This window comes from Aythya marila, assembly GCF_965140915.1.
Source record: "Aythya marila genome assembly, chromosome: 4".
NCBI classification, from domain to species: Eukaryota; Metazoa; Chordata; class Aves; order Anseriformes; family Anatidae; genus Aythya; species Aythya marila.
This window is the reverse complement of record NC_139045.1, coordinates 61,129,012-61,147,267: the sequence shown is the minus strand read 5'-3', so window position 1 is coordinate 61,147,267 and position 18,256 is coordinate 61,129,012. Positions and strand designations below refer to the sequence as shown.

General features: G+C 38.9%; 1 protein-coding gene across 9 annotated transcripts in view; it reads right to left on the bottom strand.

Annotated features, from left to right (window-relative positions):
- Positions 1 to 18,256, bottom strand: part of LDB2 (LIM domain binding 2) — a 217,564-nt gene that overhangs the window by 31,371 nt on the left and 167,937 nt on the right. For all 9 annotated transcript variants that reach the window (XM_082759916.1, XM_082759918.1, XM_082759914.1 and 6 more), the window contains 2 exons: positions 16,616 to 16,738; positions 14,924 to 15,007 (listed from right to left, as the gene is read on the bottom strand). In XM_082759916.1, the coding sequence (XP_082616042.1) occupies positions 14,924 to 15,007; positions 16,616 to 16,738 (207 nt within the window). The remainder of the gene's footprint in view (positions 1 to 14,923; positions 15,008 to 16,615; positions 16,739 to 18,256) is intronic.

Below are 18,256 nucleotides of genomic sequence, written 5' to 3'. Positions count from 1 at the left end.
AGAAAAGTTAAAATTATATCAAATCAACAATAACTCATTTCCATGGTGTTCCACCTGCCCTCATTAGGTTATACAGCACAAATGTCAGGGAGATAACATTCAGGAAAAAGGTGTTCTTCTGATAAGGAAAACAGCTTTGTAGCAGTTCCTCTGGGGGGAAATAAATAGTCTTCCTTCCCTCCTTTTAAAAACAGACCAGCTGATCTATTACTAGATTTGTGCAAAGTTTCGCACAACTGCTGTTACATTCCACTTGTGTCTGTGTAAAACACCGTCATGATGTCCCAAGATTATTATCTCACACTGATTTCCAGATAAAACTTGCAGTTTGCATGTACAAATATCTTTTTCTTAGTTGCTAGCACTGCAAACTCTTGCTTGGAGTTTGAAAGTCAAGCTGTGTTCCCCCTGTCTGATATATCACCTCCATAAACCACTGTGCTCAGCACTTAACAGTTCTGCTGTAAAGTGCAACTCAGAAAGGAGGAACCCCTCTCCTCTTTGTGAGCCGCATGACTTTGTAACACTAACAAAAGAAATCACAGAGCAGATTCTTACTCTACTCAGACAGGAACACAAGGACCAGAGATACTCGAGGAGTTTGCATTTTTTTCAGATTTTAGCTCTGTTTTGTGGACCCAGATATACATTTCCAAGTGCTAACAGTTCTCAGTGGCATTCAGGCACTGTCCTCCCATCCTGAAACATGCTTTTGTGTGTTGGGTACCAGTTGGGTGCTTTGGTGCTGGGCCTGCCTCCAGTCAAGGCTGCTGGTCTCCTCCAGAAGGGCAAGTAAAGGTATTCCTCTGGCCCCCATAAGTGTATCTGGGATGGCCATAAAAAGAGACTGCCATTGCTACTGTTAGCTGACAGCAAACTTTTACTGCAAATGAGGTCCCAGCATGCAGAACAACAGCAGCATTTTCCTGTGACAGAAAGAACAAATATGCACAAGCATGCATTTCTCTTAATATAGAAAACAGGAATTAAATGGTGGCAAAATGAGGCAAAATGACATGAGGCAAAAAATTTGATGATCTGGTCCTCAAGCTCATACTTGGTCTGTGACCTTGGTCGTAACACTAAATACAACATCAAAAAGGAAATTTAAAAAAAAAAAAAAAAAAAGGATCCCAAAGCACCCACATTTAAGCCCTTTCCACTCCAAGAATATCAGCCATAAAAGTCCTGCTGAGGCACCTGCAGTTTACCTACTGTGGATGAGGTGAGCCTGGCACATGCTCAAACGCTGTTCAAAATTCACAGACTAGGCACCCTCTGTGCTAAAGGCCCCTGAAGCTGCAGCAACCTTAATAAACTAAATGTGCCAGCACTGTTCTCTGGCAGCAAGGCAACTGGCAGGGAATGCCCCATATTCATAATGTTAAACCTCCTCATGCATCAAGAGAGGCCACCTACAAACTGCCTTCCAGCAATGGGCTCTATGTTACACTAACTCCTGAGCTCTGCCCCTGAATTTTCTGAGAGTCAGCATGGGTAAAAAGCAGACCAGGGACAGCTCTAAGAGAGTATAGACATCGCTTTCAGGTGCCTAATAACATCCCTGGATGTTGTTTAATATATGAGGATGGACATAACCTGAGGGTCTGAATAATCAAATGGAATCTAAGTCTGCCTAACAGACCTGGATGACTTAAATACACACAAGTACAAGTTGAGTACATAGAAGAGCAACCACTGGCACTTTCACACCTACCTGCTACTCACTGGCTCTTTGATTAAAAAAATGAATCCTGAGAGCTAAGACTGGAAAAGAAGTCCTAATTCTTAGTCAGCCATGCTCCCTTATCAGCTGAGACTATCTTTCTCCTTTTCATACTGTCTTCTGGTCGAGGGGACCATGCTCTCCCTCCCATTGTGGCCCACCTTCAGAAGAACCTCACAACCATGAACCTCTACACAGAGCATCAGTACATGAGGGCTTGAACTCCCACAGGTTAAGGAGGACATTGACCCACATGTCCAGATTTCTGGGCAAGGGTTCTGGTGTACCAGATGAAGCCAGGCATCACTGACCACCTCCAGTCCTGTGCTGCAAAAATAACCAAAAGGACGGCTGGCTGATTTGTAGAATCATTTAGGTTGGAAAAGACCTTCAAGATCATCAAGTCCAACCATCAACCTGACCAAGAAGTTTAAAGGTGTTTTGTATCTATTGTTAGTACCTATACTCAAAAGAGAAAGGCATATTTACATTTTCATCTAGACGGTTCTCTCTTGCTTACAATACCATTATTAAATCATGAGCAAGTTAGTAAACTTTTGGAGCATGTTTCTTAAATGAAGGAGAGCAGAACCTTTGAACCAGGATGGCACAGATACCTGTGGTGTTCCAAGTAATAAACTCCAGTCAAAGACTGAAGACTTTAACAGAAGGTGCCAGGGAAACCCCTAAATCTGACTGGGGCTTTATATACTTCTGAGCATCCTAAAGCTCCTCACCTGTGCAAGGGCTATGATGGCTCTTACAACAATATTGTTAGAACAATTAAAAATTGCAAAAAGATCAGATACGATGACAATGGGAGTGCAGGTAGATATCGATTTTCTGAGGCCACAGAAAATACGAACAGGCATGACACAATTTATAATATGAAATAACTTTACTATGCTAAAACTTTCAGGCATATTTTCAATGATGTCACGGGCATATACTTTAGTAAATGTATGTGGATGAACTTTTTTCCCCTCTTCATAATTATTTCTATTTTATAATAGCTGCAACAGCCTGCAGGCAAAGCATTTTCTTGTACTTCTTGGATGGCTGAAGTCATCTGGTTTTCCTGATGCTACACAATTCGTTCAAGGTGTTTAATACTGATAACCAACCACAGATGCACTCCCTGGACTTTCCCATTGCTTCAGTAACACTCTGCCCAAACCGGCCAACTAATATAGGTGGGGGTTTTTTTGCAACTAAAACTGGGGAAAACAGAATTTTGTATTCAGGTAAAAATCCCTAAATGATAAGTGAAAGGCAAAAAAGTCATCATAGATGAATCCACTCTGGGTTTCTGTTTAATTTTTTTTTTTCATCACTCCCAATTGGGAGGTTGAATTGTTCATCACCAAAGGCATTTTCTGCACAACTGTGGTTTCTAAGATATTCTATAGATTCACAGCGCCTTATTTGTTAACATACAGATTGTTGAGTTATTAAATGCATGTTTCTGACAGCCCCTACAGATACAAATAAAGTAGCTAATGAGAAGAAAAACTGCCTGTATTGCCTTATTCCCAAGGCACAAATACAAATCATCCTTGGGCTAGATCGTGATGACAAATGGCTGTTTTCACCTTTGTATGCATCACCTTCCATGATTACACACATAGATAAATAGCTTTTTGGACTGTATCCATAATGAGCCTCAAAAACTTGATTCCAGCCTAACAAGTAGGAAGCTGAGTAAAGACAAACTGTATAAATTATTTGGGAAATTGTATGAATTGTTTGGGAAAATATATGTATGTATGCCTAAAAGAAGGGAGCACATTTTAAAAGCTTTGTCAAAGCCAGCTCTAAGGATATTAAATGTATGTACTTTTCTTCTATTTTTTTTTTCTGTTTTGGACTGATTTTTCCCTTTTATAATTCAGTATAATTCCACTAAAATCAACAACCCCATTTTAGTTGATATCCTCTGAAGATGTTTCTCATCTAATTCTTGTCCAGGAAAAACTATGAAAGAACAAAACTTTGAACAATAAAATCAAACACTGTAAGTTAAAAATGTAAGCTCCCTTTAGGTCTGTGTGAGAATATAAATTAGGGGTGAAAGTTGGCATGACACATCCATCTCAAGATGTACTAAGCAGCCACAACATCCATTTAAACAGAGGAGCTATCAAGGACCAATAACTTCCTTCATGGCAGGTGACAAAAAGGCTGCTTTCTTCTTTAATTTCACATAAAGGAAATAGAGAGAAAAGAGCCTAAAGGATCATTCTGAACAAATCAGTGTTTAAAAAAAGTATTTTGCTTTACATTTTGACCCTTCCTATGATATCTCTTGTTTTCCCTCCTCTTGAAGGAAATGGTCATTAGCAGTATTTGGTGCAAAAAACATGGGAGGACAGCATAAGCAGAGAATTGAGAGCATCGTCATAGACAGCATCCTTCTGCCTGCCCTACAGTTCACTGGCTCATGTGGTTAGTAGGCTTTGTTTCTGCTGTTTTTCCTCTTTCTTCATGTGTTTCTAGTCTCCGGTGCAGTAGTCAGTTAAAAATAAAAATAAAGCTCTTGAAGCTTTTGTGGTTTGAGGGCTGGTGTTTGTTTTGTTTGTTTGTTTGTTTGTTTTGTTCTAAAAGAGAGGCAGGCAGCCTTTTCCCTCTGGGTTTGGACTCGGAGGAGTCTCGGGCAGTGCGTGGCTGCTCTCCATCATCTCAGCAGAGCTGGGCTGACATGCAGCAGCTTGGGAGCAAGCCTTGGAGGTTTGAATATGGCAGTGTCCACATGTCCTTTGCTGCTGTGAAATTCACAAAATTATTGGGATTTATCTGACAGTGTTTGTACCTTGTGTTTTTTAAGGAAGTGAAATACCACAGGAGAAGCTTTGCACCCAGTTGTGGCACTGGAATCTGGAGAAAGGCTTTCTGAGATGGTATTCTAGCTTGTATACTTGCATAATAATTAGTAGTGTTTTTCTTTATCATCCATTATAGCAACAGGAAGCTTATTTTAGCTTGTAAAGTGTCCCACAGTAAGAATTAAAATATTAAAATAAGATTATAGGAACCAATCTACCCTGACACTGACCCAGGATGAATTTGAAGAAGCTGACAAGAGACCAGATGGTCTTCAGGATACAATTAGCCACCAAGAAGGTGCACAAAAGAAACAAGAAGTGCCATGAATATGATTTTGGTAATAACACTAAAAGGCTACAAGAGTATATATTTTTCTTCTGAATGATTTTTATTCTCCTTATACTTTTGGCTTTCATAATGAGCAAGCTGTATTTCATGTTCTGTTTCTTATTGCAATCATTTTCAGAAAATTAATTCATTTTTAAAATTACATTGTTCAAAGTCATAGCAATAGAATATATGATATTGTCTCCTTTGTATGGCTGAACATTTCATCTCACACACTAACAAAGAAAAACAGTAAGGCACCCAAGGATACACTGGAATACCACCAGGATATGGGGAGAGTTACAAATGGCTGACTCGCTATTAAAATAGACTACAATATTTCAAATGACAACTTCGCTCTAATAGACCTTCTCAAAAGCTAATAAACGGAAAGGCCTGGTGTAGTGAAGACTGAAACTTTACTTCCTTCATTTGCATATCACAATCAGAAGATTATTCCATTTCATAATTTCATTAGTTTGATTGGAAAGTCTCTAGAAAGAGACCTCTGCCTTCCTGTAGGCCTGGGATCTACATTACACCATGGTAGAGAGTAGTAGTACTTGTGGTGAAGCTGGTGCAGCGAAGCACCAGAGTGAGACAAGGTCTGCTCCAGAGAGTACAATGATCTCTGCTTAATCACCAACACCATTTTGTTTAGACAGTGCTTGCATTTTTCTTGGAGGTTTTGTTCCAGACCTGGCTGGGTCCAATCCTGCTTCATAAATGAGATGCTATGAAATCAGGCTAGGGAATAGGGCTCTGGGCTTGTTTCATGTGCTTCATACTTACTTTATGTAAAATCATCTTATCTTGAGTAGAAATGGTGCACAGTCCTTTAATTAAATCAGCTCTAAGTTTTGCCTGAATGATTAATAAAATGAGAAAATTCTCTGTCTTGCTATGAAAGCACTATTCTTTTGTATTCTTTCATTCTTTTATATTCCTAAACCTTTTCTTCAAATCAGATCCTCGAGCTGATATTTGTTCCTTTGGGCTCACCTAAGAACTATAATCTGTGGCTAAATCAAGTTAATTTTCTTTTGTCACAAAACTCCAAAACAAAACAACAACAAAAAATGCAATAAAAATAACCATTTGTTGTTGTTGTTGTTCATGAAGCATGGCATTTTCATGGCTAAAATTGCCCAAGGGAATGGAGAAATTAATTTCAATAAATTGGATTTTATGGGTATAAAAGACCTCTGAATAAATGAAAAACTATGAGATGACATTTGGATCAAAGGAGAGATACCCATTGACTTCAATGGATGTTGAACTGGATCTTTGATTAACAAACTGCCTTATTGTGAAGCAGTGGTGAGGCAGCGACACTGATGGGAAAAGGTAACGAGGCACAGGATTAAGGAAGCCCTTTGGGGAAGGGAAGAGTATTCAATATAGCAGGTTTCTAGCTGTGCAGAGCACAGTACCAGAAGTAAAACAAAACAGATGGAAAACAGCGTTAACATCTTTTAAATGTCTTCTGCTTACACTCTGCTCACAAGCTTTGTGTATGCACCAGTACAGGCCTGCTTCAGTGCTTCTGCTCATCAGCACTGTCTGTAAATTCTCTACATTAGGTGAGGTGATTGCAAAATCATGGGCTTCTTTAATTTATCTAATTAATGTATCATTAATTAGATATACCAATCGATATATCCATTAATATGAATACAAGATACTCTTTAAAATCAAAAGCAATGCATGGACTTGCACATTTATGACCACTAGATAAACACTGATACTCACAGAAATGTACATACTTCGGTGAAACAGTTTACCAAAGTTTTCCAAAGGTTTAGCACAAATAGAAAATAGTTTCAATTAGTGCAATTAACTGCTAAGTTTCTTGGAGTAAGGTTCCTTGGGTACTTACAAAAACGTGCATTCCATTTTTATATATATGTACACAGACATACATATTCTTTTTTTCTATATTTTTTTTTCTATATTTTTCACTCAAAACCAGTGCACTGATAAACCAACCTTTCCTCGTTCTGTTTATTTTGTTTTCAATTCAAGTTGTTTTGTCAATTATGGTAATCTTGAATGAGCAAGAGTCTGCCCTAAATTGTACTGCTGAAAGTCAGTAGTCACTCCACTGAAGAGAACATATTTGTATCAGCGTAAGGGCAAAAAAGGTCAGACACATCTGCTATAATGTTCTCAGATTCAGAAGTAAGAAAGGGAACTTCACAGCTTAGGATCTGAAGGATTCCCCAGCACATTTATTGCCCTCTCCCTTCAGTGATGGCAAATTTGGAGGTGAGGTCTAACTTCAAGACAGATGCTAGCAAATAGGAATCCATGTACTCCCTGCCCACATGAGTAGCACCAAGGGAGTTATTGAGGATGACCATTGCTTGGGTGAAAGGATGATGAGTTTTTCCACCAGACCAGTCTATTGACCCAAATAACTATATAGCTCTGAGAGTGCTTGTGCAAGTACAGAGCAGATGACCAGAAGACAAAGTTAGCTTTGTGTAAGCCAATCCATACAAAACACAGAAACCCAGGACTATTAATCACTTTTTATATGCTTGTGGTATTTTACTTTTTAGTGTCAGATGTTGCTTTTTAGAGTTTCTTTTGTGAATAAAAATAGGGTGAGATTATAGCAGAAGAAGTGGGAGGATATAGATGGACTCTGAATGACACAAAGTGGGGAGGCACCATCCATACAGACAAAGATTGGGGTGTCACACAAGAAAGATCATAGAATCGTAAAATCGTTAAGGTTGGAAAAGATCTCCAAGATGAGACTTTTATGGGAGCATCCTTCAAACAGGAACAAATTCAAGAGCCCAAAGCGTACCTCCAGTGTATGTAAACATGGAAAAGCTGAATTTCATTTTGAAATGCATCAAAATAGATCTCTCCAGCAGAGATATGTAATGAGTAATACCATACTATCTATAGAAAAAGTGGCAAAGGAGGGAGAAGGGACAAGCAAGCTAACCGGTGAGGTTAACTACCTGAAGAAAATTATTAAAATGATTGTCTGACCTAGTTTCTTCTGATATCAGAATAAACACACTCATGAAATAATCCTTCTGAAGATTAAAAACATGGGGGAGGTATTGGATTCACTTTCCAAATAGAGAGCAGACCATAGGCTGCCATAGGCTTTCTACAATGAATATTTCAGGCTCTATAATAACTGCTTCCAAGAACAAAGATTTGAACCACTGGCTTTGCATAAAAGCCTATTTCTTGACCTCTTCTACCACTCAACCCTCCCTGCATAACAATTTGCACCAAACACCCATGGATATTCAATATTCAACAACTAATTAAAATTTTTGCTGTCTTCATTGCTTTGAACAAGGAGCTGGTTTTGGCGTTTTCAGGTCTTCATACAAATCATACCTCTGCAGCTCTCATTCCTAAACTTAATTAATAGTTATTATTATTTATGACTGCACTGCATACCAGTCCAGGCTTTAATTTGGTGTTCTAAAAACAGAGCCTGTGGCTGTATTCTTGGACTTTTCTTTTTCTTCTTTTTTTTTCTTTTTTTTCTCTCCCCTTTTTGTATGTTCTGAAATAAAATTATTAGTTTAAATCTTGTAGCTTGTTTTTGTATGGCTATTGTTTTGTCTTTGTCTCTCTTTCTTTTACCCTTCTAACTTATTTTTTTTATTATTTTAAAACTGTTCCAACCTAACTTCATTCTTATTTCTTACTCATGGATGCTTCAAGGACTCACATCGCTGATTATCATCTTTCCATTCTCATTAGTCCAGACCTTAATTTTATTTCAAAGGTCATAAAGTCTGTCTGTCCAGTGGGCATAGTAGCTGACTTGTGTTCATACACAATACATCTTTCTCCTTAACTGAATCTCATGAGCCCATCAGTGCCCTTTGTGTGAAGACTGGCCATTTCCATCTCCAGAATGTGTGTAAAATTTACCATTTCTGATAAAATCCTGATTTCTTCTCTGATCTCTTATGCTCAGCTCCCATTCCCCGTTTTTTACTGACATCCACAATTTCTGTTAACCACAGAGACTCAAATCTACTTCCTAGACACAGGAAGCAGAGCTGTCACTACTGCACAGGCTGACTGTCCTCTGGTCTAAAGTCCAGTTTAAAATTGCCATTCAATCCTTCCCATCAATAGCACACTTCATTTGTTTCAATAAAATACTTAGAGATCAATGGACAAAAAGCACAATACTATTATTGTTACCAACATGAGTGTCACTTTTCCAACCTGTGCCCTATCTCTGCTACGTCAGATTCCATCTTTTCAGACCATTTCTGCACTAGTGCCTCATTCTCTACCTGTTCCACTTCCTGCATCTCTCCCTTCCTTGCTCCCTTTCCCCACTCACTCCATCCTGGTTGCTTCTTTTCTAAAAAAAAAAAAAAAAAATGCTGTGTTGTTTTCTCTGATCTCTTCTGCTTATGATGGAATAATTTTTACTATATATATTCTGTGATGTTGTGTCTTTATTAAAAAAAATGAAAAGCTAGCATTTGATTGTATGAGCTGTTGCAAAGAACACATTTCTTCTCATTTATTATTCTGAAAGTGACATATAACATTGTCTATAAAACATTAGATGCATGAAAGTGAGGAAAAGAAACCACTGTGATCATTACTGAAATAAATGCAAGAAATTACATTACCAGAGAACCTTGGCAGAATCTGCTAATTATAGTTGGCGCAGATAGATAATGGATAGCCAGTTAAGAGTCATCTGAATCCTTCTGTGAGAACCCTCTGACTTTGATTGCGTTTTCCTGGGGAGAGTTGCCCCAAGCTGAATTGTTTTAGGTTGAAAAATTTTACCATTTATAGGAATCAAGTCTACAGAATGTTGTGTCTGCTTTCAGTGTCAAGAGTTCTGAGGATTCTTTAAAATTGACAGCTTTCATAGAAAAATCCCCGGAATGATTAAATAATCCAAAACACGTCTTTTGAGAGCTCGTGAAACCTTAATAGAACTTGTTACTCATACCCATTCGGGTACAGCATCTCACTACATGATCACACACCCTGCTTCCCTAATGCTCCACACTCCGTGCACAGAACTAAGGCAATGAAGTTGCTGTGTGCAGGATGTCGTGCTTATCTGATGAAGACACTGAAACATGGCAGAAGAAGGAAGAAGAGAACTGCAGAATGGGAAAGGATGAGCATAGATTTTAGAGCAACCAAAGGCTGCTATAACAAACTGCCCTTGCTGAGCTCTGCTGTGGTATGTAGTCACGTTAAAAGCATTTGCACCAGTACAGGCTGAAACACTTGTCTGTTCCTTTTTCAGCTATATAGCTAGCCTGAGACAATAGACTGCACCCAACTGCCAAGAGTTTTGTTACCCCAAGAGCCCTGCAAAATCAGACCCCTATTTCCTCTGAATGGCCACATCCAGTTAGCTGCCTCCTCTGACTGCTCCATGCCACCACACGTGTGCTTCTCTGAGTGCTCAGTGCCACATGACAATGCTCGTCACCTGGTGGGTGCTACATAACCACCACCATCTGCAGATGAGGTACTACAATGATGCTGCAGAAAAGCCTACAAGGAAATGAGCAGCACCGCAGCACTTGGTCTGAGTCAGGGGCTCTGGGGAAACCACAACACACAACGCTGTAGTTAAAAGATGATAACATAACGTTATTCACCAAGGGAGAGGGATTAATCTTGCATGGGTGACTATAAATACTGCATTTTTTTACCCTGAGCACCTGACTTTGCATCCTTAACAATGCTTGCATGTAATGTTTCTCCTTCTTCACTCAAGACACACAAACTGCTGTAAAATATTGACCAGATAGCTGCCACGAACTGTCACATACCAGGAGGAAACTAGCACCCAAATGACTGGAGTTTATATCTTTTCCATGCATGAAACCATATTTAGAAAAACAGATTTCCCTGCACATTAAAGCTGTTGCATGTGTGTCTATTTTGCATACTGAAAAGAAAATTTTGCATGCACAATGGGTATACATACAAATGGATTGATTGCATTGTAAGTATTGCCTTTAGAAAATTGTGGCCCATTAAATAATTCATGTTATACTCCTAGCAGAAGAAATCTGAGTGTCTAGTGAGAAACTAAATTAGTGAAAGGGGGAATTCAGAAAATATTGTCCTCTGTTGCAATAGTAACACTTCATTATTGGTTTATAGAGGAAACAAATTGGATAATTTGTAGCTCAGATAAGCCTTGGTTAATGCAGCCATACAGGATGTAAGGGGAAATGGGACTGTGCATCGCCCTGCCTCGATGTCTCTCCAGACACAGGCAGGAGGCTCTGCCACTCCAGCACACACTTTGCAAAGGGCAGATGCAGGCTCAGCTCCACCAACTCAAACAAACATGCTGCGAGAGCAGACCCATGGCATGGGGCGGATGCTATCGCTGCCCTTAGAAGAGCTCTAAGAAATCACCCCAACCCATCCAGTACAAGAAAGTAGAGGCAAACTTTTGGAAGCCTGCTGGGCAAGGTACAGCTATATTTCAAGGCTCAGGCCAGGTAGTCCTGCCTAATTGGCAGTAGGGGCTGGCATTTTTATCATGCGAGAAATTTTGAGAGAGTAGATCATTTTATAGATGGCAGCATAAAACATTTGAGCTTCAAGCTGTGAGTAGTGCTGCTGGTATACAGCTGCTGTTTAGAATACATTCAAATCTGTTGCACACTAAGATCTAAATAAAATAGCAGAGCAACTAGAAAACTACATAGAAAAAAATATGAAGGTAATGTGTGGGGACTAAATTATTGTAGCTTGGTAGAAACTGTTCTTCTGAGTGCTGTCTCCATTCTCAAACTCTGTACAGGATCCCTGTTTGTTCCTGGAGTTGTAGAGACGAAGACTAGGATATAGGTCTTGGCCTTATTATCTGATACTTTGTAATATCCACTACTTGATGACTCGATGAGAAATTACATTTTAAAAAGCTTGATATTAATTTAAAACCTACAAGATTTTGCTCATTATTTCTGAGACAGTGTGTTCAACTCCTATTCAGCAGCTACAGCAAAGTCTGCTGACCCCATTGATGAGGTAATCAATTATGCTGGAACAAAACAAACTAGTAACTGGAAGGAAAGGAAGCCTATGGTTTTACACAGAGCCAGAGAAAACAGAGAAAAATCATTTGGCAAATGACACAGGACAAAACGATTCATTTCCAGTTTCTGGAATATCTTCCAAAAAATATACTTTAAATTTGTATTAAATATGATTTAAAAAAATCAATGTTCTTCTACGCTGGACAGCCTTATTCAGAGTGAATGAAGAAAAAATAGGGCACACATCCAAAGCTGTGGTTCTACAGGCATGTGGCACTTTGGAATGAAGGTTTACATGCCAGCAACTGCAATTATCCCAAATAGCAATGATTTAGCATTCTGTGATGTCTAGAGTGTAAAAAATACAGGTTATACCTTTATATCACAACCATCTGAAATCCAGGTTTAAATTCTGCCTTTTAAGAGACTGCAGCATGACTTGCTGCTGTGTGCACGTTGGAGAATAAAAATGATTAATTCTGCCCATCAGTGAAGTTTTCGCTTATGAGTATCACAAGCCTTTGCTGTGTGCAGCAGAAAAAAAATGAAAATCATTTTTATGCTTAGTTTGAAATCCTTATTCAAACACATGTAACAGTGCTAATTACTAAATACTGGGAAGACTGGATAAAATAACAATAAATGCTGGTTAAATAAAGAATAAGACACCTTAAACCTCGGTGCATTTACTGTTTTTTGTTTTGTTTTGTTTGTTGTTGTTTTGTTTGTACTGCATGGTTTTATAGTTCTAAGTTCAAAAAGGATTTTCATATTAAAATTAACAGAACAAAGTAATTGGGAAAGAAGTAAACCAAATGGAAACATATTATCTCATATGAGCTCCCATGATGAACCAAACATCTGAAGGGAAAAAAAAAAAAAAGCAGAATGATCAATTCCTCACTGCAAGAAAGAAAGACACAAAGATTGGATTGAAAAAAAAAAAAGAAGAAAAAAAAAAAAAAAAAAGATTTCCTTTTGGAATCACCACAGCAGGAGCCAGAGGAAGCTTTGCACCCAGAGACCTAATGTCTGTTAAGCTAACCAAACTAGTCTGGAAGAAGAAAAAAGTAAGACTTCTTCTTTTCATCCCCTTCCACTTCAGTGCTCATCTCCCTAGTGCTTATCTTGATCCCAGTTTTCTTTTCCTGAGGATTTTTTTATTATTATTTTATTTTTTTTGTCTTCCCCCTCTTTCTTCCTTTCCTCCTTTTTTTTTGATGCTGAGGGGGAGCAGCACGGGTGCGCGGTGCCAGCTGCGTCCTAGCGGGGCCCCTGCCTTTCTCATTTGCATTGTCATATTCAGCAATCACAGAACACGCCACAAAGGACCCGGAAGGGATCAGCGATAGGGATAATGCCACAGATTCAACCTTGGAGCCCTGTGGAGGCTGTGTGATGAGCATTACAGCCAGCGTGGGCCGTTCCAAGTGATCGCCAGTGTGTCCAGCCTTGCTAAGGGAATCAAAGATCTCAAAAGCCGGGCAAAGCCTTGTGAGATAGGAAAACTCAGAAAGAAAACATGGAAATAGTCTACCAAAGAGAGCTGCTTGCTGCCCGGTTTGCCATAATGCAAAATGTGGTGTGACTTACGAGGAAACCCCAGAGGGAATTTCTGGAGAACGCGCTCTAGGGCGCTGAGCTGTGAGATGACAGCAGTGTGGGTGCGTCAACGTTACTGAAGCACAATGGTCACCCCAAACCAGGCCAGGGGCTAAGCTAATTGTAAGAATACAATGCACACAACGTAGACAGACTGTTCCTGAATTTATACATGGGAAATTCTAACACAATGTCTTGTTCCTCTGAGGTTTCATGCCAAATTCTTCCTTCAGTTACAGTACAGCAGACCTGCTCTGCATAACGCAGCTGATTTGAATGGTATCTTTAACGCCAACACAACATAAGCAACTATCAACAGTGGCTTATCTTGTTGGAAGGGGAAGGACAGCTACAGGCTGTCTCTAAGCTGTAGACATGCAGCGAGAGAGATCTCACCACATGTCTCCATCCTACACAGTGTCCCCCACTGGAGTCCAAAACACTCTGGGGGTAGGACTCCATCCTTAGGGAAGCTGTTACAAGGATCACAGCCCTGCAAGAAGTGCAGCTAAAATAAAGACTGTCAGGTATAACCCTACCTTAGGCTGAAAAAAAAATCATTTTCTAGAGTGTTGTTCCCATCTTGAAGAAGCATCTCGAATAATTACACAATTAGAAGGAATAAAATCAGATATTCTTGGACAATTTAGCTTGGTGTATCACTGAGCAATTTGCCCCATTTTATCTATTAACAGCATGTCTAGGAATAAGAAAAATCTGAATTTTAACCTTGAAATATGAACTCTACAAACCCATATTTCAGTGTATGCATTGTAAGCCCACACCAGGGAATACTCTCAAAAATAAACTTCCAAACTTTGAATGCACTTTAAGGGTCAAAAAGCAATGGGAACAAATGCATTATTTAATCATAAAAAAAAAAAACACACTCAATTCAATGCAAGGCTGAGGAGGGAGCTCAGGCTCCCAGAAGCAAGAGAAGTGAGGACTGCTTTGAGGAACTGCTGCAGACAGGGCTGAGATTTTGCTCAGCCCTGCCTCTGCCAGGGGAGGTGGGGAGGTCGAAGAGGTGGAGAAGACTGGCAGTTCTTAGTAAGAATGAGCTGCCATTTTCTCAGGAACAGTGAAACAGAGAGGAAAAATGGTCGGGAATTTCTTACTTGCAAAAAAATAAACCAATTTTTCAAAACTGAGAAGAAAGATCATCAAAAACAGGGAGCTATGCACACATTGCTTCAACTCCCTAACAAAATTCTTCCCCTTTGTAATGCTGCATTAATAGCAGCTACATCTTTAGTGCAGTTTCTGTGTTTCTCCTTCTTCCTCATTAAGAGTTAGGTCCATTTCTTACCTGACTGACACAGGCTCTGCTCTCATTACCTTAACTCAAACCTAACAGTGACTTTTAAAAAATGCTTGCAATAATCGTTAGCTATGGTATGCTTACCCTGAGGTAGTTGAGGGTGAAGTTTGTCAGACCCATTCGAGTGATGTTTTTGGACAGCTGCTCCAGCACCTGAGGGTCTTGTGCCTAAACAACAGAGGGAAAGAGAATTTTCACTTTGTTTTTCATCTATTTGTTTTTTCTTTATGTGCTTGGTGAAATGTGGGGACGGTTCTCTGAAGCAATATGCCATTCCTATTGATGCTAAATTTATGTCATAAGCTACAGTGTTCTGTTTGCACAGGAAAAAGCAAAACCTTACAAAATGGGAGCAAAATGAAGACTGTTTTCCAATATCCCTGCCCATTCAAGAAATAGCCCTAGGAAGTCAGGTCATGCATGGGGTGCAAACAAGCAGAGTCCCACTAAAGAACTTCCCAAAGGATCACGGTAGACTTCAAGCCTTCCATGTGCTCACTGGAGGACCAAGAGACTAAACAGATAAAGGCAGGAGTAATGAAGCTATTGCTTTCTTTTTGTGGACAAGAAACTGAAGCGGAGAGAACTCATCAAGGCACCTTCAGCAGATCTACTTGCATGAGGGGCATTAAGGACAGACTGAAGAGCCCTCCTGGCCAGGTTATTTTTCCTCAGATGAAACAGGAAAAACATGAGTACAGTCCTTCTCTGACCCTAGTTGGGAGTTTTACCTGTGAGACCAGTCTCCTCTTTAAAATGAGATCAATCTCATTACTAAAATTAATACCTGCTGGTCACTGGCTAACCCGGCTCTAGTCCCTTACTGTCTTTGAATTACAACTCCCCTAAATATAAAACATTGCTTACAGCTATCTTCATTTAATGGGATAGTATTGAAGAGTTCACAAGATCATGCCTCTTTAAAAAAAAAAAAAAAAAGATAGAAATATAAGGGAAATTTTTCAAGTGTATATTCTTCAAGTATGTAACAGCATTTTCAAAAAAAAGTCTGAGCCACTTACGTTATTTAAAACTTCTCTTTGAAAATATATCTTTATCTTTGGCTGTCTAAGTAACTTGATGTCAAAATAAGGGCTTTTGGGGCTGTATTTTTACCCTCTATAAATCCATAGCCCTGCAATTAATTTTGGATATGGAGCGCTACTAATCTGAATGCTTCCATAATGCAGCACTGAAAGTAGCAATAATATTCTGTCCTTTGTTTCTCCCCAGTGATTTACCTTACAATATTTTGACTTCAATCTATAGAATATTTAATATTTTAATGTTCCATTGTGTGTGTTTTCATCCAATTACAAAAGAAAACATCCTTGAAATATGAAAAAAGAACACCTGGATTATGGTTCTGAAGGATTCTGAGTAAATGTATGGTATTTATTTATTTTCTGTCTCTTGCAAAAGCAAAATTAGTTAGCTTCATTTAAAGACTAAACATAATTTGTATCTACAGTGATGAAAATTCACTGATGTTACTGCAGTTAGTATCAATAATAACAGATTTTGGGCCCAAACTATACAGACCACCAAATGGGACTAAAAGAAAAATTGTGCTAAACCAAAATGAAAACACAGCAACAGTGGCAACAATACAGTGTTGAGAAAGGAGGGAGTGATGAAAGAACTTGTAAATGGACATAGTTGCAGGCAAAACAAAATATTTATAGTTAATTGCCTTGGGTGTGAAATTTGCTGGAGTTCTTCATAAACCTAATCTCAGCTCTTTGCATTAGGTCAAATGAAAAAAGGATTACTTACATGCATGGCTAGAATGCTGCGTGGGACTAATTCTCTGTACTGTCTAATAGTAAAGTGCCATGTTTTTATTCTCATAAGATCATCAAAAGTAAACTCCAAGATAAGACGTCCTTCAGTGCATACCTAGAATACATAAAATGCATGAAATAAATTCCCAGGAATTTTGTTTTCAATGGTATTGTATCATTGAACAAATAACATTCAAAAATATCAGAGTAGTACCATCAGCAGTTCATCTCTGCTGGACTAATTGTTTTTCTTTCTTCTGGGGAGAAAAAGTGAATGTTGGAAAATGACTTCATTGGCCTTACTGCAGAGACAGTAACTTATAATACTACGGATTTTATAGCATCTTACAAACATAGAGTACTGTGCTCACTAAATTTTATCTATTGCGTCAATTCTCTTTCTCTCTCGGTTCATGACTGCTAATTAATGACTCAACCTCACCGTAGAGGTGACCGTGGCCCAACTGCGTACACTCAGTGTCACGTTGCTGACCCCACCATTCCCAGCTTTTCTTACACTGATCTTACGGTGACTGGCACGTAAACCTTCCTTTCCTCTCTAGTTGAGTGCCCTGAATGGCTGTGGTGGTTCTTGACAGTTTTCCTTTTTTTTTTTTTTTTCCAAGTATTTTTGTCTTTTCTGGGTTTTTAACCACCCCCCCCCCCCTTTTTTTTCCCTTCCATTTCTTATCTACTTTAATAAATACCACCCTTACAAAGAAAGCTAGACAGGGATGGGGCAGCAATGAACAGCCAGAGGATGCGGTCATGTACAGTGTAGCTGCATCCATAGACAGTGGCTCATCCAGTGTTGAGAGGGGGCATGTCTAAGGAAGTGTGTATTTTCTTTTCTTACTGGTGCAACTGTCCACAACTTTAATTTGAAAAAAAAAAAAAAATGCTTTGGCCGTCTTTAAAATAAGTGAGTGCAAAATACATGCCTGGCTAGGGGTACTCTGGAACAAATAAATGATCCAAAATTTAGCTATCTCTGTAGCTGATTTTTTTTTATTTAATTGGATGCTTGAACTTACAACCTGTTCAAAGTAAACTTCCAAGTGCAGGGTATAGAGATATTGTGGACACAGGGTGTAATAGCTTTTAAAATAAATGGTTCTTCCAACTTTAATACAACCAATATTTGATTGAACAATTAGCCATCCTAGATTTGGTTGAGCCTGCTGAGCCTTTTTACAAGCCCCAGCTCAGATTTGACTAGTTCCCACTAAAGCAATGTGTGGCTTTTCTGGTTAACAGTTCACTTAACATCATCACGGCTGTTCCTGCAAAAACATATAGGTAATTTTAACAGGCAAATTACACAGACAAATTACTGTAGAGCTTTGAAGAAGAATGTTGCAACAGGTTCTCCTCTGTCCTTTTCAGCATACCTCAGTGATGCCTTGAAATTCTTAATGTGACTTATTTTGTCATTTGACCCTGATTTTGATTTTCACATCACTTGCACTATGAAATTACACAGGGATACACGTGTGCACAGAAGAATTCATACAAGAAGAAAAACATTTTCTCGTATTAATGTCACTGTACTGAGGCCAAAGTTCCTGATTATTGACCATTTAACGTGAAAATACTTCAGATTGTTTTTTTTTTTAATAATACCTGTAGCTTC